This window comes from Orcinus orca, chromosome 20 (assembly GCF_937001465.1).
Source record: "Orcinus orca chromosome 20, mOrcOrc1.1, whole genome shotgun sequence".
Taxonomy (NCBI): Eukaryota; Metazoa; Chordata; class Mammalia; order Artiodactyla; family Delphinidae; genus Orcinus; species Orcinus orca.
The window spans coordinates 56,692,364-56,717,855 of NC_064578.1; the positions used below are offsets into that span (position 1 = coordinate 56,692,364).

Genomic DNA, 25,492 nt, shown 5'->3' on the forward strand with positions numbered 1-25,492 from the left:
CCATTCAGCATGAAGTAGTCAGAGATCAGAACGCCGCCCCATTACACCAAAGATGTCGGGATGTAAGGCCAACTGGCCCAAGGCAGGGGAACACAATCAGATTCACAGGTTGCATCAGACCGAAATTCTTCGGACCACCCAGTTCCAGAAACTGCCCTGGAGACATTCCGGACCACCCAGTTCCAGGAACTGACCTGGGGACTTTGAACCCAGCCCAGCCTTCCCGCCTTTCGAGGGGCGGGACTAACTGTCCCCCAGGATACCCGAAAAGACCACCAAATAAGGAATACCCTGCACCCTCCCAGATTCACCACACCCCTTTCCCTTCTTCCCCTATAAACTCTTGCCCGACCCTCGCCAGGGTGCGACTTCTCTGGCCCCTTTCTCTCGGACCAATGAACCTCGCCGGGAGCGCTCCCTAATAAAGCTCACTTGAAGCTTTCCTGTTTCGCGGTGCCGTTTGTTAAAATCCGACCTTAACAAGCTCCACCGGCCCAACCAGGTGCCTTCCCAGGACTCCAGGGCTTTGGGGCTTTGGGCCACACTGGGTTCTTGGTGGTGGAGTCAGGGTGTGTGGGGGGCTGGGGTGTGGGGTGTGTGTCGGGGGGTGGCCTTCTCCGGAGGCGTTTCCAGTTCTCAGCCACGTAAAATCCTTCATTCGTCCCAATACACGCCGTCGCTCACATGCTGCTGGGACGTGCAAGGTGCACAAAAGACACGCGCAGAAACACGGGCCCCAGTCACACACTTGCCTCCTCTGCGCCCTACCAGTCACATCTCACACCCGCACACACTCTCCCCCCCCCATTCACACACGTACCTGCCTCCTCCTCCCGGTCACACACACACACCACGCGCTGACGGTCACAGTCGCCAAATCACGCGCGCACGCTCACGACCTCGCCGCCCCAGCATGCAGACCAGGACGCTGACCTCTCGGCGCCTCCCCGTGCCCGGCTCAGCCGCTGCCGCCGCCCCACTCAGACTTTCTCCTCAGAACCGGCCAGACTCGCTCACGTCCGGGTTTCAAGTCTCGTCGGAAGTGGGCGCGTCCTCTCAGCGCAAGGGCCCTTGGGAAACGTAGTGCAGACAGGGGTGGCGGCGGCTTTCTGAAATCTGAGCACTACACTGCTAGGCAGGGTTCCTCCCCGCGGCCTGGTGATCACTGCCCTCTGTCCCCTATTGGTGCCTCCTGGTCAGGAACAGAGCTACCTAGAAGCCTTTTAGCTTCTGGGTCCCACGGCCTCCACGAAAGAAGCCGAGCCCCGGGGACTTCTGGGAGCCGTCGCCGGGCTCGGAGTGCGCAGGAGCAGCTGTCAGGCACTGAGAGCCGAGACCCGAGTAGCCGCTCACCCGCGCCTCGGCCGAAGGTGGGCGGGGGGTCGCAAGAACGTGGAGCGCGCAGGCGCCTTGAGCAAGGGGAAAGCCAGGGAAGTGGGCGGAGCTTAGGAGAGGCGGGCCTAGGGGCGGAGCCTTCGGGATAGAAGAGCGGAGATTTGGATTTTGCCTGGTGCTTTGTGCACTTGCGGGTGTGTGTGCGCGTGTGTGTGCGTGTGTGTGTGTGTGTGTGTGTGTGTGTGTGCGCGCGCGCGCTCTGGGGTCTAGGGGAGGCAGATAATTTATTTCCAAAGGTCTACAGAGCAAGAGGAACTGTACTTAAGAAACGACGTCTTATGAGCCTCATCAGCATCTGTACTTAATTTACATGACAAGATTCTTGACTTTGAGCTGATGCTATAATGAGATGCGATTTGGGGAGGGGCCTTGGAAGCCGGTGATTGTTTTGTATGCCGAAGGGAAATGAGTCACCAGGGGCCGGAGGGCAGACTATGGTAGGCATCCATTAAAGTGGCTCCCAAATGATCCCCGCCTCCTGCTATTCATAACCTCATGTAATCCTCTCCCCTTGGAAGTGAGCTGGACCTAGTGAACCACTTTTAATTAACCAAGTACAAAGATGAGGGGATGCCACTTGTAATATTAGGTTACATAAAGGCTTCGGCTTCCACCTTGGGTACCCTTCTCTTGCCTGCTCACTTACAAGGAAGCCAGCCGCCATGTTGTGAGCTGCCCATGTGGAAAGGAATTGATGTGTCCAGCCAAAGGCCAGCAAGGACCCGAGGCCAGCCAACAGTTTTAATGAGTTTGGAAGATGATTCTCCTCCCATAAAGCCTTCAGATGACTGCTGTCTTGTTGAGAGACCCCAGGAGCCAGAGGCACCCAGCTGAGCCATGCCTGGATTCCTTACCCAAAGAAGCTGTAAGATGACAAATGTATGTTTGTTTTAAGCCACTAAGCTTTAGCGTAGTTTGTTACACAACAGCTAATGAACATACTATCACAGCCCTTACTCTGTGATTCAGTGAGTTAAAATAGGGATTCTGGGCTTCCCTCGTGGCGCAGTGGTTGAGAGTCTGCCTGCCGATGCAGGGCACGCAGGTTCGTGCCCTGGTCCGGGAAGTTCCCACATGCCGTGGAGTGGCTGGGCCCGTGAGCCATGGCCGCTGAGCCTGCGCGTCCGGAGCCTGTGCTCCGCAACAGGAGAGGCCACAACAGTTAGAGGCCCGCATACCGCAAAAAAAAAAAAAAAAAAAAGGGATTCTATCAGTAGTCAAAGATACCACATTGATAGAACTACAACAGCTGCTATCACAATTAAAACTCGTGTCATTACCTGCACATATGTTTGTTTTTCACTCACATAATAATCCACTGCTGTTGCTCCTGAGTGACTGATGGCTTTCCTCCAAATAGCGGTTTAGCGGCCCAGAGTTCTTCCATCTTGCAGTTTTGCCGTTCCATACAATTGAGATTCTTCTTCTTCCATCTGGGTGGTACATCCTTTTCTTAATAACCGAGCCCAGAGTGACACACGTTTCCTATTCAAACCACAGCCAGAACTGGAAGCAATAGTGGCTGAGTAATGCAGGATGTGCCTTGGCAGTCACATTCCGGAATCGACTTTCAGGCAACAGAAAGGGAAGCACAAACTTTGGGCAGTTGTCTAATCATATCATAGGTATCATTAACAAATGCTACATACCCAGGACCTTGGAAAATAACCATATGGGTTTGTGGTCATTGTACCTGCTACAAGCTACACTACATAAGAATTCCCCCATGAGCCCTCACTCTGCACAAATACGTCATTCAGGAATTCCAGTAGAAATGTTCAGATACTGATTACAATCTTTCAAGAGTACTCAGTCTCCTTTCTGTTGACTCAAGTCGATGTGGGACTTGGATGCCATGCCATGGAGTGCTTCTAACTAAAACAAAACCCTAGTGCAGTTTCAACCTTGGGGATCAATGAAATAAGGTAAAAATATCAGATATCAGAACATTCTTAGGATTTCTGTGTTTATTGTGACATTTCATTTTATTCTCAAGATTACCTGTTGCCCTATACTCCAGCTATTGCACATGCCCTAGTTCAGTACACTTTCCAAATGTAATCACTGTCATGAGAAATCCCAGTACCTAAAGGAGACAGGAGATTTTTAATATGCTGGTACTTCATGTCAAAAGAACATAGAAAAACTACTAGACCTGACAGGGGAACTTGCAAAAGATAAGTCAGGGGTAGGGACATAAATGATCCAATCCAGCACTATAAACTCTTGAATTCTTTCAAGTCCTTATATATTATGCAATGTAAATTCTAACCCTCGAGATGACATTTCCAAAAATGTGTCCTAGATTTTTGATATAATAAAGGATATTAAATATTTCTGGATGACATGAATCTCCTCCCTGTCTGCATTTCAAGACTAGAAAAGCAGACTCAAGAGTTTTGTCACAGATGTATGGCAAAGAGAATAAGTAGGGAGGTTTCTTAAGGTTTGAGAAAGTCAAAAGTTTTCTAAGATGCTTGAATCTTTCGTGATAGCCCCATTCCAGTTACATGGATTCAAATCTTTCCCCACACTTCACTTTCATCTAAGAGAAGTGGCGAGGTTGGGAATTCAGTAAGTATCATAGCTCAGCAAACACCTGGATCTACTGTTGCAGTTGGGTTTCAGGATTTGCCAGCCCCGTGGTTAGAAGCACTTAAGAAGACTCCCAACACAATCATAGAAAGGTCTGACTTCAATGCCTTTCTTAAGGTCAGAATTTCAAGTGGCCTTTCACTTTTAATTATCTAATTTCATTGTAAACAAGCATCACACTTACTTTTGGAGCTAGCATTGCTCACTGCCTTTAGTTTTTGGTAAGAGCTATCCAGCCCCTTGTGTGCAGTGAGCTTATGATCCTGCTACATCATGACTATCCTTTCCTAACACAACACAGGATTACAAGTTTCTCTGTCTTTTAACCTATCTCTTGCAATCAGCCCTTAATATTCTGCTTCTCTGTAGTCTGAGAATCATCCTCTAGTACCAATTTCTGTATGAGAATAAAAGATGACTCCAGCTTAGAAGTTAAATATTGAAAGGATACCAGATACCTTGAAGATTTAAAGAACCAAACAAAACTAGGATGTGAGGAGGCAGGAATCATTTTAATGGATCAGACAGGTAGAGATGCAGAAATCTTTAGGCTGCTGCCAAAGGATGACTCAATTCCACCTATTTGCAGTCCAGGAGTGATGTTCCATATCTTTATAATAGCTGTTACAACAAGTGGCCCAACCAATCAAAATGAATACTAAAAGAAAACATCCCTTATGGCCCATACATAAAGCCTAATATTTGCCCCATGTCTCCGGTCAAAATACAAAGAATGAAAAACCTGACTGGCTTAATTAGAGCCATGTGTGACTGGCAGTCCAACAGTACAATACAGAATGAAGGCAAAGTGACAACAAAGAGCTAGGAAAAGCATGTGTTAAAGACAAAAACAGATTTCAACATATATACTGAAAAAAATATATATATAGACACACACACATATATATTCAATATTAATTTTGACTCTATGACTACAAGATTATTTTACACATAAAGTTCTGCAAATCACATATTGCATTTAATATATTGTAGACAGACAATACTCCATAGGAGCATATGTAGAGCTTAATCTCTTTCTGCTAACTGGACAATACTGTATTGAATAATCACAATTTAATCAATCTGCTTGGCAGGATACTGAAATCCTATTTATTGTAATTAAAAAGATTTTGCAATAAACATTATTTATATCTATATATTTATTCCATTGGGATGAAACTCCTAGATCTAGAATTACTGTTTCAAAAGGAATGCATATTTATAGTGTGGATAGGTCATGCCATATTGCCACCCCAAACAGGAGGAGACAAATCTACACTGGTAATGATGAACAACCTCCTGTTTTCCCACAATAACTAGTATGGGAAATTAACTGCAGTTTAGATTTTAATCCATCTGCGAGTCAAGAAGATTCTTTTTCAATCTGTAATTTTCTGAGCAACAAGGTTAAGAACCTAACAAATTTTCTTTATTCGAGTTCTTCCACTGTGACACGCCTGTTGGTAAGCACTGCCTAGTTCCCCGACTGCTTTGTGTCATAGCACTCTGTTCTTAAATGACATATTTTTTCATATGTGTTGTGTGTATTTTCTGCCAGTTGCCTCTTACATCTTTTTTGACACGTTTCACCATATCGAAGTTTATTTAAATCTTTGTACAGGCCAGCTTACTCTCTTCATGTCTTCCAGGGCTCCATGTCCTACTCAGTAAAGCCTTCCTCCTTTCTGTGTTCGCCTCTAACATATTATTTCATAATTAGAGCCGATAAATACAACTGTATTATATTTCTCTGTAAGGTCTAGGTATGCTTCTCTTTGTGGAGAGTGGATAATCAATTGTTACAACATCATTTCCCCAATAATGAAACGCTAATCTTATTATATACCAAAACATTTTTTCAACGATTTTTTTTTTTTCTGGCCACACCACGCAGCATGCGAGGTTAGCTCCCCCACCAGGGATCAAACCCGCACCCCCTGAAATGGAAGCACAGAGTCCTAACCACTGGACCGCCACGGAAGTCCCACCAAAACATTTTTTAAATGTCCTGCTATGTTTGACAAATCATCCTTCCTTCCATGGTTTTCAGCTAAAACTGTCAGAGCAAACATATCCTACTGAGACTCTATTGGGAGTGACAATTTACAAACATTTTAACAGTATTACTTCATCTAGAAAAATATAGTATTTCTTTTGACATTTCCTATTGTTCAACAGTTTAATAACATTCTTTCACCTCTATTCATAAGTTGCTTTATAGTTTTCCTTGTTTTTGATGGGAGAGTTGTATTATCCTCATAAAAATAATTAGAACCTTTTGTGTATTTTTCTCTGCACTGGAGCAGGAGTCGGCATGCTTTCTCTGCACAAGGACAGAGAGTAAATATTTGAAGTTTTGCAGGCAATACTGTCTCTGTTGCAGCTACTCAGGTCTGCTATTGTAGAGTGAAAGCAGCCCTAGGCAATATGTAAACAAATGAGCATGGCTGTGAGCCAATAAGACTTTATTTACGGACACTGAAATTTAAATTTCATATAATTTTCATGTTGTCTTAAGCTATTATTCTATTCACTTGTTCCTCCATTAAAATAATTTTTAAAATTCAGATCATGGGCCATATGAAACAGTGAGGCTCTGGCCATGAGTCATAGTCAAGATTAGTCTGCCTCAAGGTTAGTGGTTCTTTGAAACTTTAATGGAATTCACGCATGAGCCCAGGTGACTTTAAATGATCAAATCTCGCCAAATTTTCTAATACATGTCAGAAGGTTTAAATGTACGCAGGTGAACCTTGTCTTCTCCTCTGATTGTTTCAGTTCTTTTCTTCCAGGTGGCCTCCTCACCCATGTTCTCTACACACTTTCTAAGACTGTTGTCAGATGTAATTTTCTCACCAACAAGGTCACAGCACCTTACACTTTATGCAGATAAATGAAAAGCTATAATACTAACTCAACATTATGGAATCAAGTTTTAAACCAGAACGGGCAAAGCCTCACTGTCTTGAAACGCCTGTTCCTGATCTAATATCCGGCTTCTCTTAGCTTCATTCTATGCATCATTTTCAGTCAGAGTTGCCTATGGTAACTTTTCAATGTCTGAAAACAATGTTTTTAAAAGAGCTAACATTACTGAACGCTTAGTATGGACCAGCCATTGTGCTACACACATCTTATGCATTAATCAATATGAAGGACCTCAACATAAGTGTTTACATGAGGAGTAAATGAATTCTATTTTCACTTAAAACAAAAATCTTCACGTTCTAACTGCAACAATGTGAAGAATAAACTTGTACAGGACAAGAACAGAATAGACAGAAAGAGAGAGAACAGGTTTTAAACTGCTGGAGTGGTCTATCTGAGCCACAATGTCTCAGGACTATAGTGATGGGAGTGAGGGTGGATTCCAGAGAAACTTGGGTAACAGATCCACAGGATTTGATGTAGCAGGTAAAGAGGGGCGTGCAGGTGACTCTCCAGTGTGGATTCTCTGATGTGCAAAGTGTGTGCTCTGCCTGAAGACCCTTCTGCTTCTCTTATGGTTGTGGGGTCTCTCTCCCGTGTGCACTCTTTTGTGCTGATTGAGGTGTCCGATTTGGATGAAGGTTTTCCTGCATTCCTTGCATTCATACGGTTTCTTTCCAGAGTGAATCCTCTGATGGACGCTAAGGGACTGCCGATGGCTGAAGGCTTTGCCGCACGCACTACATTCGTAAGGTTTCTCCCCAGTGTGACTTCTGCGATGACAGATGAGGGACGACTTTGTCTTGAAGGCCTTCCCACATTCAATACATTCGTAGGGCCTTTGGCCAGTGTGAAGCCTCTGGTGCTGAGTGCAGGAGGAGTTGTCGCCAAAGGCCTTCCCACATTCCATGCACTTATAGGGTTTCTCTCCCGTGTGAACTCGCTGGTGTTGAATAAGGTGTGTGGTCTGGCTGAAGGCCTTCCCGCACTCCTTACACTCATAGGGTTTCTCTCCTGTGTGAGTTTTCTGATGCTGTGCCAAGTGAGCCTTCTGGGTGAAAGCTTTGCTGCAGACCTTACAAGCATAGGGCTTCTCTCCGGTATGAATTCTCTGATGGGTGGCCAGCTGGGAACTGATGCTAAAGGACTTACCACATTCCCCACATTCGAAGGGCTTCTCACCAGTATGAATCCTCAGATGGCTAGCAAGGTGTATATTCTGCCTAAAGGCTTTCCCACATTCTTTACATTTAAAAGGCTTCTCTCCAGAATGCACCCTTTGGTGCTGAGTGAGTGAGGCATGATGGCTAAAGGCTTTTCTACACACCTCACATTCGTACGGTTTCTCTCCTGTGTGAATTCTCTGATGGACTGTCAGGGATGAGCCATACCTAAAGGCTTTGTCACACACATCACACTTGTAGGGCTTCTCTCCAGTATGAATTCTCCTGTGCTGATTGAGTCCGATGTGATCACTGAAGGCTTTCCCACAGTCAATGCAGTCAAAGGGTTTCTCCCCGGTGTGATAATACCTCCAGTGACGGATAAGGGATGTGTTCTGTATGAAGGCTTTCCCACATTCCATACATTCGTAGGGCTTCTTGCCAGTGTGACATCTCTGATGTCGGGCAAAGGATGAGCCGTCACTGAAGGCCTTTCCACATTCCTTACATTTATAGGGCTTCTCTCCAGTATGAATTCTCTGATGCACAGTGAGGGATGAGCTCTGGGTAAAGGTTTTCTTACATTCATTACATTTGAAAAGTTTTTTTCCTGCATAGATCCCTGCATGTTTTATTACCACTGAACTTGGGGGGAAAGTTTTCTTAACTGAATCACAGCGGTGAACTCTCTCTTCTGAAATGTCCAAGTGGAACCATCTTCCAGATTTGTTATACGGACACTCTCTTTCCTTAGAGAGGGTTTTGTTGTGAGTGACTGCCTCCTGCCTGAATTGTGTCTTCTGACCTGCCAGCTTCCTTTCAAACAGACCCTCAGAATCCCAGCTTCCTCTGAAAGTGGAACTCTCTAGGTTAGTGTTTGAAGTTCTGTCCGTTACCACTTCAGCAAATGAATCCTGCTTCGGAAATAACTCCTGGGTCTCATGTATAGGCTGCTGGCCTGAAAGATATCAAGAAAATAAACAAGAAACAAACATTTCTTTTATCATAGGCTGGGAGAAAAGATACCTGGGAAGTTCCAGCCAGAGCAATTAGAAATAGAAATAAAAGGCATCCAAATTAGAAAGGAAAAAAAAAAAACTGTACTTGCTGATGACATCATCCCATATATAGAAAACCCTAAACCCTAAAAGGAAAACTGTGAAGAAACTCACTAATTGGTGAATTAAACCCTAATTAAACCACATAAATTGTGCACCTCTAAAACATGTGAACATGCAGTCTACACTGTATGTAAGACGACCCCAGACTGGATTCATACAGGAACCCAGAGAGGTGAATAGAAAAAAAGATAAATGTATGTGGAATCAGTCACACATCAGAAGCATCAGGAGTCGGAAAAATGTTCTGTAATCACATCACCTAAAAATACAGTCTATGACAGTCATTCTCTTCACCATTTCTCACCCCTGGCTACGCAGCTTTGATGCCAGGGCAGTCATCATGTCACCAAAGTTGTTTCAAGAAGCACACCAAACACAAAAGGACAGTGTATTCTATGATGTTCATTAAGAGTCCTGAAAGCCCAATCACTCCCCTACAACCAGAAATGGTGTTTCTGTCAACTGTATCTTATTTGACTGATTTCAACAGAACCTACAGTGCCAACTGATGGCTAAAGTTCAGCGGTCACATAGAAATCATTTTTACACTGACCTGCTTGCTTCTGCAAGCCTGACAAAATCCTCACTTCTTCTCTGGCCATTTAAGTAATGGAATTTCTCATTCTGGAAAGACTGTTTCTATAAAAATAGTGAGTGCTGATATTATATTTAATTACATCATACACACCACTGATCGGGTATATGGCTTACCTCAGACTACAAGCTTGCAGGGAGGAATGATTATGTCTGAAATCCCTTTGCTAAATCACTTAGCATGTACCAAAAACTTGTGCAAGTAGAGCTATATCACAATAAATGTACAGAGATCAAAGTGGTGTTGGGGAGAGAGATGATGCAGAGAGCCAGATGTTTGGGAAAAGATGATCTTTAAAAAAGGAAAATAAAGTATTTTTTTTTAATGGCATCTAAACACTGAAAGCTTTCCTTCTTAGGTCAATAACAAGACAAAGATACCTGGGAAGTTCCAGCCAGAGCAATTAGAAATAGAAATAAAAGGCATCCAAATTAGAAAGGAAAAAAAAAACTGTACTTGCTGATGACATCATCCCATATATAGAAAACCCTAAACAATCCACAAGAAAGGTATTAGAGCTAATACATCAAGTCATCAAAACTGCAGTATACAAGATCAACACACAAAAATCAGCTGTATTTCCATACACTAGGAATGAACAATCTGAAAAGGAAATTATGAAAATAATTCCATGAAAAATAGCAGTGAAGGAATAAATTATTGAGGAAAAAAGTTACCTTAAAGGGTGCAAGACTGTACACTGAAAACTACAAACACTGCTTAATAAAATTAAGAGCCAGATAAATGGAAAGACATCCTGTGTTCATGGATAGAAAGACTTAATAATGTATTCATGGAGAGAAACAAGGAAGAATTAAATAAGCAACAGAAACAAGACCAAACAAATTTGTTGTACAGTACAAATGGGAGTAATATATCTATTAACAGAAACAAAAAACCATGAATGAAACAAAAATCAAAGCTAAAGCTTCTATAAATGAAGCTACCAATCTAAAATACTGGATAGCAAGAAACACCACATGCAACCTTTCAAGCCACAGGAAATTGGGGGAAAAAATATCACATTTATAAAACAGGATTTACATTCATGCTATATACAGGCAAGGAAATATGACCCAGCAGAAATGTGGGCAATGGGCATGAAGACATCACTAACAGAGTATAAACCCTGAATGGATTTAAACACATGTATTCACAACCTCACAAGTAGTCTGCAAAATAAAAATTAAACAAAACTCAATTTTCACCCCACAGCTTGGAAAATATTAAAAAAAAACCAAAATACTATTAGTGAAGATGTATGGAAACAGGTATTCTCATATATTGTTTACCAATGGTGTTACAGCCTGTTATTATGTTCATGAAACTTAAAAGACATGTATACTTTGATCATGCAAAGAGATATGAACAAACTGGACCACCGTTTATTACAGGTGAAAACCAGAAAAAACCTAAAGGTTCAAATATCCTCAACAGTAAATTAGTTAAGTAAATTATGGTATTTCCATATATTGTAATACTAGAGAGCCACTTAGGTGAAGTTTCTGTCTACTTTCTAAGGATACAAATAGAAGGAGAAATCATAAAAGTAGTAATATATTAGACTATATAAAATTTTTAAAAATTTTGTGTACAATTTAAAAAATTCTAGTGAAAAGAAAAATACTTATTACCATATATAAAAGATAGTTTGAAACAATACATTAAAAAATTAATGCTCACATTAAAAAAACCCCACTGGGACTGGTCTGGCAGTGCAGTGGTTAAGACTCTGCACTTCCACTGCAGGGGGCATGGGTTTGATCCCTGGTTGGGGAACTAAGATGCCACATGCTGTACAGCACAGCCAAAAAAGGAAAAAAAACCCCAAAAAACAAAAAAATAGGGACTTCCCTGGTGGTCCAGTAGTAAAGAATCCGCCTTCCAATGCAGGGCATGTGGGTTTAAACCCTGGTCAGGGAACTAAATCCCACATGCTGCGTGGTCATAACTACTGGGCCCGTGCACCTCAACTAGAGAGCCCGTGTGCTGCAAACTGCAGAGCCCACATGCTCTGGAGCCCATGCACCACAGTCAGAGAGAGAAAACCCACACGCCACAACTAGAGATAAGCCCGCGCACCACAATGAAAGATCCTGCATGCCACAACTAAGACTGGACACAGCCAAATATTAAAAAAAAATCAAAAACAAAAAAAATTTAAGACACAAATAGAGAAATGGATATAAATGAGGGACATTTTACAAAAGGATAAAGACAATAACAAAATTTGAGGAAAGTATTCAACTCATTTTCATAATAAAAAAATAACCTTAGGCTATAATCTTTCACCAAATAATAAGCTAAACATTTTCACCAAACTACCCAATGCTACGATGATGCAATTAAACCCATACATCTAGTCATCTGGCCATTGCTAGAGTCACTAGAACAGAAAACTCTCAGAGCTCAGCAGATTTTCACTTCCAGGGATACAGCCATCCTCAAAATGTACAGCCTTCACTAACATGAAGGTGCCTATTATATTTTTAACACCAAGAAATGTGACGCAACCTAATTGAGCAGTGGCACACGGAACATGGAACTCACGTGAAAACACTGGTACGCAGGACAGAATGCAAACTCTATTTCTACCACGTAAAACAACATATGTGTTCATCAGGGCTTGAAGGGCCTAAAGTTGTCAACATATTGTGATTACGGGTTATGATTTTCTATTCCTTTCCCAGACAGGTGACAGGATTACACTTTCTGAAAACCATTATTTTCAAAAGAAGTTTCTTTTCCTTCCTTGTGTATCGAAGAAACGGCCCTCTGCCCACGTCTTCTTGCAATCCATCTGCCCACGCTCTCCAACCCAGACAAGGATTCTCTGGGGGGAATCCTGTCCTTTGCCTCTTTAAGGCCATGTTGGGAATTTCACAAGCTCTGGTTTATGCAAGTCATCCATGCACATGTCATATTTGATGTAAATATTTGATGGCTGAGGACAGAAGTGTAAATTCCCTCGTTCTCCAATTGCCTGCCAATGTCAAGCCAAGTGGCTCCCTCCTTCAATTTGTGGTTCTTATAGGAATGGATGCATCACGAAGTGAGTGGCCATGTGACCACGAACATCAGACCTTTGGAAGACAGCTCCAGAAACCCTCGGGGTCTGGAAGAGATCATTTAAGGAACCAAGTGGCTGATCCATGTCTGAGTGGCCAAGGACAGGAGCAGAGCTACAGGGAAGAGTTATCAACCAAGAGAAGGTGGGGTGGGGGGGCAAGGAGGAGGGGAGGAAGGAGGAGGGGGAGGAGGGGAGGAGAGGGGAGAGGGGGAGGGGGAGGGGAGGGGGAGGGGAGGGGGAGGGGAGGGGGAGGGGAGGGGGGAGGGGAGGGGAGGGGAGGAAGGGAGGAGGGGAGGGGAGGAGGGGAGGGGAGGAGGGGAGGAGGGGAGGGGGAGGGGAAGGGGGAGGGGAGGGGAGGAAGGGAGGAGGGGAAGGGGGAGGGGAGGGGGAGGGGAGGGGGAGGGGAGGAGGGGAGGGGAGGGGGAGGGGAGGAGGGGAGGGGAGGGGGAGGAGGGGAGGGGAGGGGGGAGGGGGGAGGGGAGGAGGGGAGGGGAGGGGGGAGGGGAGGAGGGGAGGGGAGGAGGGGAGGGGAGGGGGGAGGGAGGGGGAGGGGAGGGGGAGGGGAGGGGAGGGGAGGGGGGAGGGAGGGGGAGGGGAGGGGGGAGGGAGGGGGAGGGGAGGGGGGAGGGGAGGGGAGGGGAGGGGGGAGGGGAGGAGGGGAGGGCAGGGGGAGGAGGGGAGGGCAGGGGGAGGAGGAGAGAACAATGTAATTTTCAAAGCTCGGATCTCAATCTTCTTTCCAGACCCGAGGACGTGGTGGGCTTTCTCTGTACGTTAGGGAGCACCTGGCCTCTTTGGTGAGAACTACACTCTGGCCTGCAGTGGCATTTCCACCCCAGGCCTCCTGCGCTCACCTGGGGACGGGCCTCTTGCCAGCTCTCCTTTCACCACCCAGGGTTCCTTCCCAAGGTCCAGCAAAGAGACCAAGTCTGGCTCAGACACACAATGTCCTGCACATGGGAAAAGACAGGGGTTTCAGTCATACCTTTGGCATTCTTAAATGGACAACCAATTCCTTGGCTTTGAAGGAAGAGCGCTTTATTACAGGAAGGACCAGGAAGAAAAGTGAAGAGTATTTTAAGGATATTGAAGTTGATGCTTCAAGTATGACAGAGATACTAACTCTCAACTCTACAAACGTCACACTCTTAAGAACTGCGAGTAACAATTCAACCCAGTGCTTTGGAAGACAACCCTGCCATCCCCCCCACCCCCCACCCCCACATACAATTCAAAACTGAGGAACGAAAATGGGGCTCCTGAAGTTTCAGATTTCGGAGAGGAACATCCTTACCTACTGCCCCCAGATTGTGGTCCTCCCACACAACATTCTTACAGAAACTCTTCCGAGTTGGGTCTGGCTGCTGGGAGACGTCTATGGCCATGTTCGTGATGGTCACCAAGCCCTGAAATGGTACAAACACGTTTCTCATTAAACTGCTCGTGAACCCACGATGGCTCTTTGGGGTGGGCTGCATCCACATGCTGTGATGTACCAAGAATTTTCACTAGGTTCTGAGTGATGCCGGTCACATGACGACTGAGCTAGCTATGTCGTATATGTTTAGGGGGAAAGAAAAGAAAAATAGGGGAAACTGTTTGTGCCATGGAGAATCTATAATTTCTTGGAGGCGAATGAAGGTACAGAGAGTATGGATTTTCTGAAGTTCATGGAGGCTTCCTGACGTTCAACACACGTTGTTCAATTAAGTCTGCAGAGGGTTTTTCTCGCATATGAAATCTCTGATGAAAAGGAAGGGCTGAGATCCTATTCAAAGTCTTCTCACATCCATTACAAGTCGAACATTTCTGATTTAAACAGACTTGTTTACGACTTGCTGTGACCCAGTGTTCCCCCTTGTGTGTATCAAGACTGCAGGTACTCTCTCTTCTGGGGGGACACTCTGTCGGTATGCAGCCCTGGATTCCAACGGAAACTTCTCCCACACTTACTGCAGACAAGATCGCTTTCCTAAGGAAGGGTTTCTTTGTGAAGGACACAAGGAAGCTCCTGGGAGTCATCAGCACTGCCTCTGTAAGTGCCTTACTAGGAATCTCGCCAAGTCTGCCTCATGCAACTTATCTGTAAGCGTGTCTCCCCCTCCATTTACACCCTGACTCACCAGATGCCTCTCCAACACAGCACTGTAACCCCAGTCTTCCCCTAGAACGGAGCACTCCAGACTGTAGGTTGTGGGCTTCTCCATTAGCACCGCCTGGGATGACTTTTCTTCACAGAAGCTCTTCTTTGAAGATAACTCCTTGGTCTTTGGCAGAGCCCGTGAGTCTAAAAGATATTTTTAAGAAGGTAAATATCTCTTCGATTATATACCAGTATGAAGAAATCTTCCAAAATGTAATCAGATGGGAAAAAATCCTCAAAAAAAGTATACTGTTTCGAAAGCTGTTTTATATGACCAACTGGCCTTCCATTCCCAAATTTGTGTAGCTTTAACCCTAAAGGACACAATGTGAGTTTTCACACCTAAAGGTTGACCAAGTAGTGCATGTTATGGTTTTAGCAGGAGACTGGAGAAAGAGATCGAAGTGCAGGAGGTGAGAGAGCTCACAGAGATTTAAATCTAAGATAAAATGTGGCCAAAATAGACAAAGAGGGGCAGAGCCTATTGAAGGAAATGCTATATGATCCTTATCTCAGCGCTATTATGGAAGTCTCACTTTGACTCTTTCTCCATTTTATTTAGCAAAAATTTCTTCTCTCTGTTTTTAAAAACTAACGTCTCTTTTTTTTTTTGATTACAATGCTAACTAACCAATGTTCAGATTCTGGCCTTAAAAGTACAAGTCTTCAAAATCAACTACAGTCTCAGCAACAGAAGAAGGGTCAACAGAAGGGAAAAAAACAGTTCTGTCTCAGAAAACTGCTCAGAGAATGTGATTTAGTACCATGATAAACGGAAAACTTTTCCCCAAAATGCCATTCCAGTTCTCCTGGGCCATACGATGACCCATGTGAGTCGTCAGAGTTTGTAAACTGTCCTGTTGATAGAAACTTTTCTGCCGAAGTACGGTTTGAACAAAGAGGTCTTACAAGATTCTCAATTCTTTAGAAATGGTAGTCAGTTCCTATTACAGGAACCTCCAAAAGAAATCTGTAATTCTGATTCCTTGTCTTACTTGGTTAACTTGCTATTCCAGAAATAGTGTTGTGGTTGAAATCTCTGTACTCCCAAGTGGTATAAATATGATGATATCTGCATCACAATATCTGCAGGAACATACCATCAAATCAGAATCAGTGTCCTTTCCTTCTGAGAGCCAGTCGCCCACCTGTGTGCAGCCTGTTTGCGCGGGGGAAGTCCGCCTGGACCCCAGACGGATCACGGCTCAACACAAATCCTCTCCTGAACTACCAATGTCTTTCTTCTCGTTCTCACCTTTCTGCTCAAGGCTCTACTCTTGTACCTTGTTTCCCTGGCTTGAAACCGGGAATAACTTTTTTCTTCCTCTTAGGTACCTATTTACACTAATCATATGTAGGACAGTACTTTCTACTGCACTTAAGTGTACAGAAATGTCTTATCGCCCCTACGGGATGGTTAGTTTTCTAACAGCTTACGCTCATCTTCCCAGCCAGCACCTGGTGGGCTCACTCAAAGCTGACGTGCAGTAACAATCAGTTAAAAGAAGTCTGTAAATGAAAGTCATTTCATCAAAGAGAAATAAGAGTAAAACCTACATCAGAATCAGCCGAAGATTTTTAAAGAAAGTGACGACTGTGTAAGTGTGAAAAGCAAAAGGGTAAGACGGGTGCTGGGAAAACATGAGATCCAGAGGACAGGACAAGAGTTACAAGAATTGTAACACGACTTCCCTGGTGGTCCAGGGGTTAGGACCCTGCCTTCCACTGCAGGGGGGAGCGCGTTTGATCCCTGGTTGGGGAACTAAGATCCCAGAGGCTGCGTGGCATGGCCACAAAAACAAACAAACAAAAAAGTTACACTTGGTGGGGGGGGAAGCAGAGGTGGAGAGAAGAGATGGGGAGAAGGAGAATTTGCAAAGCCCACGCCTAGATTTTCCCTCCAGGCCAGAGGCTCAAGGCTGCTGATGATCCCAGGTGTCTGAAGGCGCGGAGCTGCGACTGCCATGGCCTCATCCCACCTGGGTCTCCCACGCTCACCTGGACACCCGCCTCTTGTCAACGTTCTCTTCGCCGCCCAGGGCTCCTTCCTCTGTTCCAGTGAAGAGATCATTTTGGGCTTAGAAACACAAAGTCCTAAATATGTAAGAAGAAACGGGACGTGGTCATGCTGTGGGTCTGTCCTTGGCTTGAAGGAAGAGGATGGTGCAGGGTGTGGTGATGAGGAGGGAGGGGGGGCCTTTACCCAGCGAGACCAGGCTCCTGTAGTTTTCCAGCATCACACTCCTGTACAGACTCCTCTGAGCAGAGTCCAGCCACTCCCACTCCTCTGGGGAGAACTCTACAGCCACATCCCCAAATGTCACCAAGCTCTGAAACGACAAAAGCACATTCTTGCTGGATCAGTGCTCAGGCCCTGCCCCCCAAATGCACACGTCGAAGCCCCAACCCCCCATACCCAGAAGGTGACTGTATTTGGAGACGGGGCCTTCAAAGAGGTGACTAAAAGTTAAATGAAGTCACACGGTTGGGCCCTGATCCAATCTGACTGGTATTCTTGTTAAGAGGAGGAAGAAATCAGGGATGGGCGAGCGCAGAGGGAGGACCATGTGACAACAGAGCGAAAGGGCGACTGTCTACAAGTCAACGAGAGGCCTCAGGGGAAACCAACTCCGCTCACCCCTTGGTCTTAAACTTCTGTCCTCCAGAACGGTATACTGTTTGTTGTTTTAGCTGCCCAGCCTGTGGTGTTCTCCTTATGGCAGTCCTTGCAACTTAATATAGGGGCCTAAGGGTTACCCCCCTCTTCATTTTAGGTAGGAGATTATACATGTAAGGGAAAATACCCAGTGATGTGGAAATCTAGTTAATTACTGGACAGCGGGCCTCATTACACTGTAAACTTCAGAGAAAAGAGAAAAATAGAGAGCCTCTACCCTCGGAGAACTGGCAATTTTGTGCTGGTGACAGGAGGTACACACAAGAGAAATATGTGACATCAATTAGAAACAATAAACAACGGAGGCTAAATTGTTCCACGCACAACAGGTACCAGAGCATTTTTTACCATGAGGACAGTCAAGTGCCCTGGATCAGCACAAGAATGGGGAAACAGGAGACACTGCTTTGGGAAAGATCCCCAGTGTTCTCATCACTTCCTGCAAGTAATGATAAATTCTTCTTTCTCCCGGGGGGGGGAAAAAAAAAAAAAAGAATGGGGAAATAAACCTGGAGGTGAACATCACATGACTAAACCCCAAACTGTGTTCTAAGGATTTCTATTTGCTTTTAGTGTTCATCACATGTTGAATGTTCATTTAAAACAAACTAACCGAATTCTTTTTTTCTGAAATAAAGATGAGTGTATAATTAGAATGAAAAATACGATAAAGCTTTTCATTAATAAGATGTCTTTGAGAATCAAGGTGTATTGTACACCACAGGGAATACAACCAACATTTTATAATAGTTATGAGTATAACCTTTAAAAATTGTGAATCACTATGTTGTCAACTACACCACAATTACAAAAAAAGAATCAAGGTGCCATCTCAGAGAAGCGGGCAAGTATCAAGGAGGCATTGCAAGCCTGTTTACGACTGGGTCTGCTACTCATGCACTGCTGGTGGAATTTTATGTGGCATAATTTTATGATTTCAGTGTACAATGCTGATACATCCTAATGTATTTTGAACATTTATTCAATTCAAACTCTGACCCCCAGAATCTGAGGCTAACAGAAGGTATATTTAAATATCTGGCAGCCTTGGGATTTTCAAAAGCATAGACTCAAATCAGGAAGCAAAAAAGTCCAACTACCCCGAAGGCTGAATTAAGGACTCTGTCCACTCACCAGCTCTGAAACCTCGGCTAGTTACTTAACCCCTCTACGTCTCAGTTGCCCATGTTTAAAAGGGAAACATCAATAAAACCAACCTCACAGACCGTGCCATGGGTTAAAAAGGACAGCACAAGCACGGCGCTCAGAACGTGAGGTGCCTTGTAAACACCAAATGAACGTTCGCTCTGCCGACTTTGACCCGCGGCTCAACCTTTCCATTTAAATTCTACCAGCAACGAAAGCGCCTTGGAGATTTGTTATCTGTTGAATAATATATAATACTATCACACGTTCTTTAACTTGCACCAACTTTGAAGATTTTTAACTGAACTGTGTAAAGGGTTCTGTGAGTGGTATCTTGCTTTGTGTGGAGATGGTGAAGTCCCGATGCAGGGCTCTCCTAAGCGGGAGACGCCAAGGCCCCATAAAACACGGAAAACACCTGGTAACACTTGCGGGAAACAGCCGGGAACTGCTTAGTCAGCCTTGAGCAAAGACGTGCTCAAATGCAGGCCAGCTCACAGCAGCAAGTCCTCAAGTGAGTGCACCCAGCCTCAAAGGCAGAGGAACGGATTTGCTGGCTGAGTGGCTGGCAGGAGCGCTTACCTTGCTAGGCAGGCTTGGCTCTCGTTCCCCGGGTTGTTCACCCTGATCTGTTACTGACCTGCATTTTGCACCTGCGGTTCCTTAAATGCCTTCAAGTTTTGAAAACTGCGCGAGACTCAGCAGTGGAAATATTTAGGTATATGAAAACCCAAACATTTCTAAACATATGCTAAGTGACATAAGCCAGAGAGAAGGACAAAAACTGCATGATCGATCTCACCTATATGTGGAATCTAAAATAGTCCCAACTCTTAGAAATAGAGAGTAGAATGGTGGCTTCCAGGGGCTAGTGGAGGGGGAAATGGGGATGATCAAAGAGTACAAAGTTTCAGTAATGCAGGATGAGTAAGTTCTGGAGTTCTAATGTACAGCACAGTGCCTATAGCTAAAAATACTGCACTGTATTCTTTTCTTTTTTGGCCACACCCCATGGCTTGTGGAATCTTAGTTCCCCAACCAGGGGTTGAACCCGGGCCGTCAGCAGTGAAAGCACGGAGTCCTAACCACTGGACCGGCAGGGAATTCCCTGCACTGCATTCTTAAAGTCGGCCAAGAAGGTAGGTCTTATGCTAAGTGCTTTCACTGCCAAAAAAGTAAAAATACTAAAGAGGGAAGGGAGGAAACTCTGGGAACTGATAGATAAGTCTATGGCCTTGATGGGGGTGCTGGTTTCATGAGTATGTATTTACCCTCAAACTCAGTGAGTTGTACATATTAAAAATGTGCAGCTTTCTATGTGTCAGTCTTGCCTCAACAAAGTGGTTTAAAAACAAACAAAACATTTCAATGCAGATTTTTTTTTTGGCAAACATTTTCAATTGCATTCAAAGACACAGGTGCTGAGACAGAGGCTACTTTTCTGCTTCTTTTCTGACCCAATTCTAAAAGATGGGATTTTGGGACTTCCCTGGTGGTCCAGTGGGTAAGACTCCGTGCTCCTAATGCAGGGGCCCAGGTTCAATTCCACATGCATGCCACAACTAAGAGTTCGCATGCCGCAACACAGATCCCACGTGCAGCAACTGAGACCTGGCACAGGTCTGAATGAATGAATGATGGGTTTTTGCAGGTTCCAATCTTACAATTCTAACTGCCTGCTCCTTGGCTGGGAAGTCTTGTACTTAAATTTTTCAGATATTCAAATAGCTTTCTGATATTCCTTACTAAATGAAACAAAATTTATACATTATATGTAGTAAATAAATTGTATACAAATTACAGTATCTTTTAAAATATCTTCACAGAATCTTTATAGAAACTTTATAAGTCTGTTGGAGCCAGAGAAAATGCTGCCTATTTTTCTAGCATTTGTTACTACTTTGTTATTGGTAAAACTGGAATTTGGGGGCCCTTAAAGAGAAGAATACAAGTTCAAATATTTTCTTATACTTGGCAACTGGGTTTTTTTGGTTTTGATTTTTCTTCTTAATAAGAAACATCCCTTTCCCCATCTCTCCAATCTCATATTCCAGAGGGACCCCAAAGTAACAGTATGTGCATATCCTTTTAAGACATTTTCCCAGTTTATACAGATTGCTCCTTATATACAGAATCAATGACTTTTGTTAGCTCTTTGTCTGAATGTTTGTGTCCCCCTAAACTTCCTATGTTGACATCCTAATGCCCTGTGTGATGGTATTTGGAGGTGGGGGCCTCTGGGAGGCCCACCCTCATGAATGGGATTAGTGTCCTTACAGATGAGGCCCCAGAGACCTCCCCAGCCCCTTCCACCATGTGAGGACACAGCGAGAATGTGCAGGTCCTGGTCTTATTCCTGTTGCCATCATACAGACGTGCAGACTTTCAGGTGGGTTTCACAGGGTCATACTACACCACGGAGGAAACATACAGGTACAGAATCTGTACTGATAATATGAAATTGATCTGGTGCTTTAACTCTCAAACATAATAAAGACGAGATAAACTTTAAAAACAAATAAAAACCAAAAAGCAACCTTATCCTTACAGAAAAATACTTTGTGTTAACATTTTACAGGAAAAAAAAGAGTAAAAAGTATTTTACAGGAGGGACTTCTCTGGTGGTCCAAAGGTTAGGACTCCATGCTCCCAATGCAGGGGGCCCGGGTTTGATCCCTGGTCAGGGAATTAGATCCCACGTGCCGCAACTAAAGATCACACACACCGCAACTAAGACCTGGTGCAGCCAAACAAATGAATAAAAATTAAAACAAACAAACTAGTTTAAAAAAAAAGTATTTTACAGAAAAAAAATGCATCAAAGGGGTTTTTTTTGGTTCAATTCAATTCAGTTAATTTTTAAAATACACAAATGAAAATTCTGTAATAATTTTTTTGAGGGGGGTAAAGTTTACTTTTTTTTAAAGTAAAAAAGTAAAATCTAGAATTCTAGCTTTTGAGACCCTACTGCTGTTCCATCCACATATAATTTTTAAAGTATTTTGCTTTCATGTAACTTTGGTAAACTTTAATCCACAGGAATGAAAAACTTCTGGGAATATACTCATAGAAAGTAATCAGAGATAATGCACATTTTCAGGTATAAAAAGTATCACTGTAATGCTATATTAAATAGTGAAACATTGGCTCCAGGAGAACTTTAAGACTACATTCACACATTCATCCACCACCTATTTTCCATATCAGGCGCTGGGGCAAAAGAATCCAAAATCCCTGCCTGTGTCAAATGTACTTTGTGGTATAAGAGAATCAGACAAGAGAAAACCAGATAAACTAAGTATATAGTATATTGAAAAGTGCTAAGAGTCTTAAAATGTAAAGCAAGGAAGAGGGATGTGAGGAATTTGGGTGGGAGGCTCTGAAATTTTAGACACAGTGATCAGGAAAACGAGAAGGCAACTTTTGAGAAAGTAAAGTGAGTGATGGGGGAGTGTGGTAGCACACGTCAGAGTTCAGGGGGCCGGGTCACTCGGGGCCCTGTCAGTCACATTAAGGAGCTGGCCTTCATTTGGGAAAGCCATTGGGGCGTTTGAGCAGAGAGTGGCAGAACAGACTCCTCTGGCTGCTGCATTGGGAAGCGAGCATGGGGAGCATGAGTAGAAGGGGCAACGGCAAGATGAGGACCGACGCGGTGGTGGCAGTGGTGATAACTGTCAGATTCTGGGTACAACATGAAAACAGTGTTGACGGGATTTGCAAATGGACCAAACATGGGAGGTGAGGGCAAGAGAGGAGACAAGAATGACAGCAGAGCTTCTGGCCTGAGTAACTCAGAGCATGAAACTGCCACAGAGACAGAGGCAATTGTCGGGGGGAACCCCAGGAACCTGGGTCTGGACGTGTTAGGTTTGTGTTACCTAACACAAACATTCATGTGGAGGAGTCCAGTTGGACACAGAGGCCTGGAGCTCAGAGGAGAGATTTGGGCTGGAAAGGCGGATTGGGAGAAGTCAGTGCTTGGCTGGTCTGTGCAGACAAGAATGGGCTGACCTCCCCAAGGAAAGTGCTGCAGACAGACAAGAGGAGAGAGCCAAGTACAGAGCCCAGAGGCACAGGGACAGCTGTAGGTCAGGAGGGTGAGGAGGAACCAGCAGTGAAAGCTGAGAAGTCAGGAAGGTGGGAGGGCCAGGGCGAGCTCTTTCAGGGGGTGGCAGTTACCTGTTTTTGTAAGTAAAATTTTGTTGGAACGCAACCCCACCCAATCACTTACATATTTCCTGTGGCTGCTTTAGCTCTACAAGGCAGAGGGAAGTAGCTGCAGCAGAGACCTCACAGCCTGCAAAGCCTAAAATATTTACTACCTGGCCCTTTACAGTGAAAGCCTGCCAACCCCTGAACTATTTCAAATGCCAACGGTCGTCAAGTGCCAAAGATAATCAAGAAAGACGAAGAACTGAGCACTGCCTTTGGTAATGTGGATGGAGATCACTGGTAATCTATGCAGTCTGGGCAACTGGAACCCAGCTCATACGTTTATGAGCTGGCGATCACATATTTAGGAGATACAGCTGACAGAAACAAAGAATTTATTAGCATTCTAAGAAGGAACGCAATCAAGTGAGGAAAAGACAGCCTTCCATATTGCACCAGGGCTGCCCTTTCCTCTTCTGTCTGCCAAACCTCTCCTCTCCCTTCAAAACATGGGGCTCAGAAATCACATCCTTACTCTTCCCCGACAGGCAGCTAGGAGCCAAGAGTTCCTCCCGCCCACTCTCACAGTACCTGGTCCTAAAACTCACACTCAGAACCTTGTATGCTTCCATGACTTTCCACCCACAGGCTGTGAGCTCCTTGGGAGCAGGGGCTGGGGCTTAGCCATCTGTCTCTCCAGGGGCTGGCACAAAGAGTACCAAGCACACCAGGTACAACACAAGGGGCTGTCCTGTTTGCGCTAAGGAGTACCCTTCTGCTCCGTCAGAGTCCCTCTGAGAAAAGCTGCACAGGGAGGGGCTGAATCGTTTCTTCAATGAAGAACGAACTCTGAGTGGGATGAAGAGGAAGCAGGGAGGGAGGCCCTGGGCTGTCCCTGTAGCCCGTCACTCACCAGAATGTGAGGAAATGGGAACCAGCTCCCCTGACGGGTCTCTTAGATTGAAAACTTTTGAAAGAAAATAAACATTATTAAGTCCTGAAAAGCAAGCTTGCATTTCAGAGAGGAGAGAGGAAATGCCAACTCACCTGGGAGGTGGCTTGCCGTTCAATTCCTGTCCCTGCCGCCTCCTGCTTGTGTTTCCTCACCTGGACAAAGGCCGTGTCCCTGGAAGGCAGAGCTGGGGGAAGAGAGAGAAGTAGCTACAGGCCAGATCTACACCACGCTCCCTTCCTTTTGAGTCTTAAACGACAGTTGTAAATCTGAAACGGATTCAACAAGTGGAGCGTCAAATGCTCGAGCATGAGTAGGATGGGACCAGTTTTGAAGGGTCACCTGGGATGTGGTCGCTACTCTACTAGGGGCTGTCACGGGTGGGGGGGGGTGTCTTCTCTCTAGGAGCCCTGAAACAGGGAGGTGGCCGGTTAGAGTGATCCTGTACCGCGGACTGATGCTCTCGGGTTGAATTTCCAGTCCTTTGGATGCCCCCATCCAACAGCCCCGGAGTCCAGGGACGCCATTCACCAGCACTTGGGCCCCAAGAAGCCTCCTGTCCCAGACTCCACCCTCCCCTCACCCTGAGGGGATGAATTCGTCCCCGTCCACCCGCCGGGCCACCTGTCACGCTCACCTCTATTCTCAGGCCCCGTGGTCGCCGCTCCCCGCTGGCCCCTGGATGTGAGGCCACGCCTTGCGCGCGGCCTTCCCCGGGCAGGGCAAGGGAAAGCAACCGGGGTCCCCGCGCTCCGGCCGCGGCCCGCTCCGGGCTTTGTGCGGGGGACGCCTCGCTGCGGTGGGGATCCCAGGCCGCGGGCCCGCGCGCTCGCCGTCCCCCGCATGTCACCACCGTGCGCGCACACGCCCCCGGGGTCGCGAAAACACACCCAGCCCGCCCGGGCACGCCGGGCACCCAGCCGGCCCCGCCCGGCCGGCCGCCGAGCCCACCACCCTGCTTGGCCAGCTGGAACCCAGGTGGCGGGCCGCCGCCGGAAGTGAGCGCGTCCGTCAGCCGCGGCGCCCTCTGGGAAACGGAGTCCCGGCCGGCGTCCCGGCAGCGCCAAGAGGAGAGAGGGCGTGGAGGAGAGGTCCCGTCTGGGCCTACACAGCGTCCGTCGACTCGGCCCCAAGTCAGCGGCTCCTGGCCCTTCCGGACCGCGGCTGCCCAGGTGGTTGTCCACATAGTAACCGAGTCTGGCCGGAAGTACAGGCCGCGCCGCTAGACAGGACAGCGCCCCAAGGGCTTCTGGGAGTCGCTCCCGGCTTGGAGCGCGCAGGAGCAGTTGCAAGCCGGGGCGGGGCTTATGGCGAGGGGCGGGGCCTCGGGGGACGTTGATGATGTCTCTGGGCGGGGCAGGTGGTGTGGTCCTTGGAGTTCGTTTCTCCCGGTTGTCAGCCAACAGAACTGGGGGATGTGCGGTGGGGGAAGGGCAGGGTCCAGAATGTGATTGTGATGGTGTGTGTGTGAGCACAGCGTGTCTTCGTGTGTCCGATCTGCATCTCACCTTTCACCTCAGGTGGGTCCCCTCTGCTGATACAGGGGCCTCCCCCA

At 45.7% G+C, this 25,492-nt stretch overlaps 1 protein-coding gene across 5 annotated transcripts in view; it reads right to left on the reverse strand.

Moving 5' to 3' along the window:
• Positions 1-25,247, reverse strand: part of LOC101288200 (zinc finger protein 470) — a 99,625-nt gene extending 74,378 nt beyond the window's left edge. Inside the window, exons 1-7 of one of the 5 annotated variants that reach the window (XM_033411984.2) lie at positions 24,575-25,247; positions 24,033-24,124; positions 17,214-17,340; positions 17,009-17,104; positions 14,991-15,154; positions 14,162-14,273; positions 4,484-9,039 (exon numbers count right to left, since the gene is read on the reverse strand). In XM_033411984.2, coding sequence (XP_033267875.1) covers positions 7,334-9,039; positions 14,162-14,273; positions 14,991-15,154; positions 17,009-17,104; positions 17,214-17,340; positions 24,033-24,124; positions 24,575-24,782 — 2,505 coding nt within the window. In that variant the 5' untranslated portion in view covers positions 24,783-25,247 and the 3' untranslated portion in view covers positions 4,484-7,333. The other 4 variants (XM_033411988.2, XM_033411987.2, XM_049703238.1 and 1 more) reach the window with 4 other exon arrangements.
• Between the last annotated feature and the right edge of the window lie 245 nt (positions 25,248-25,492).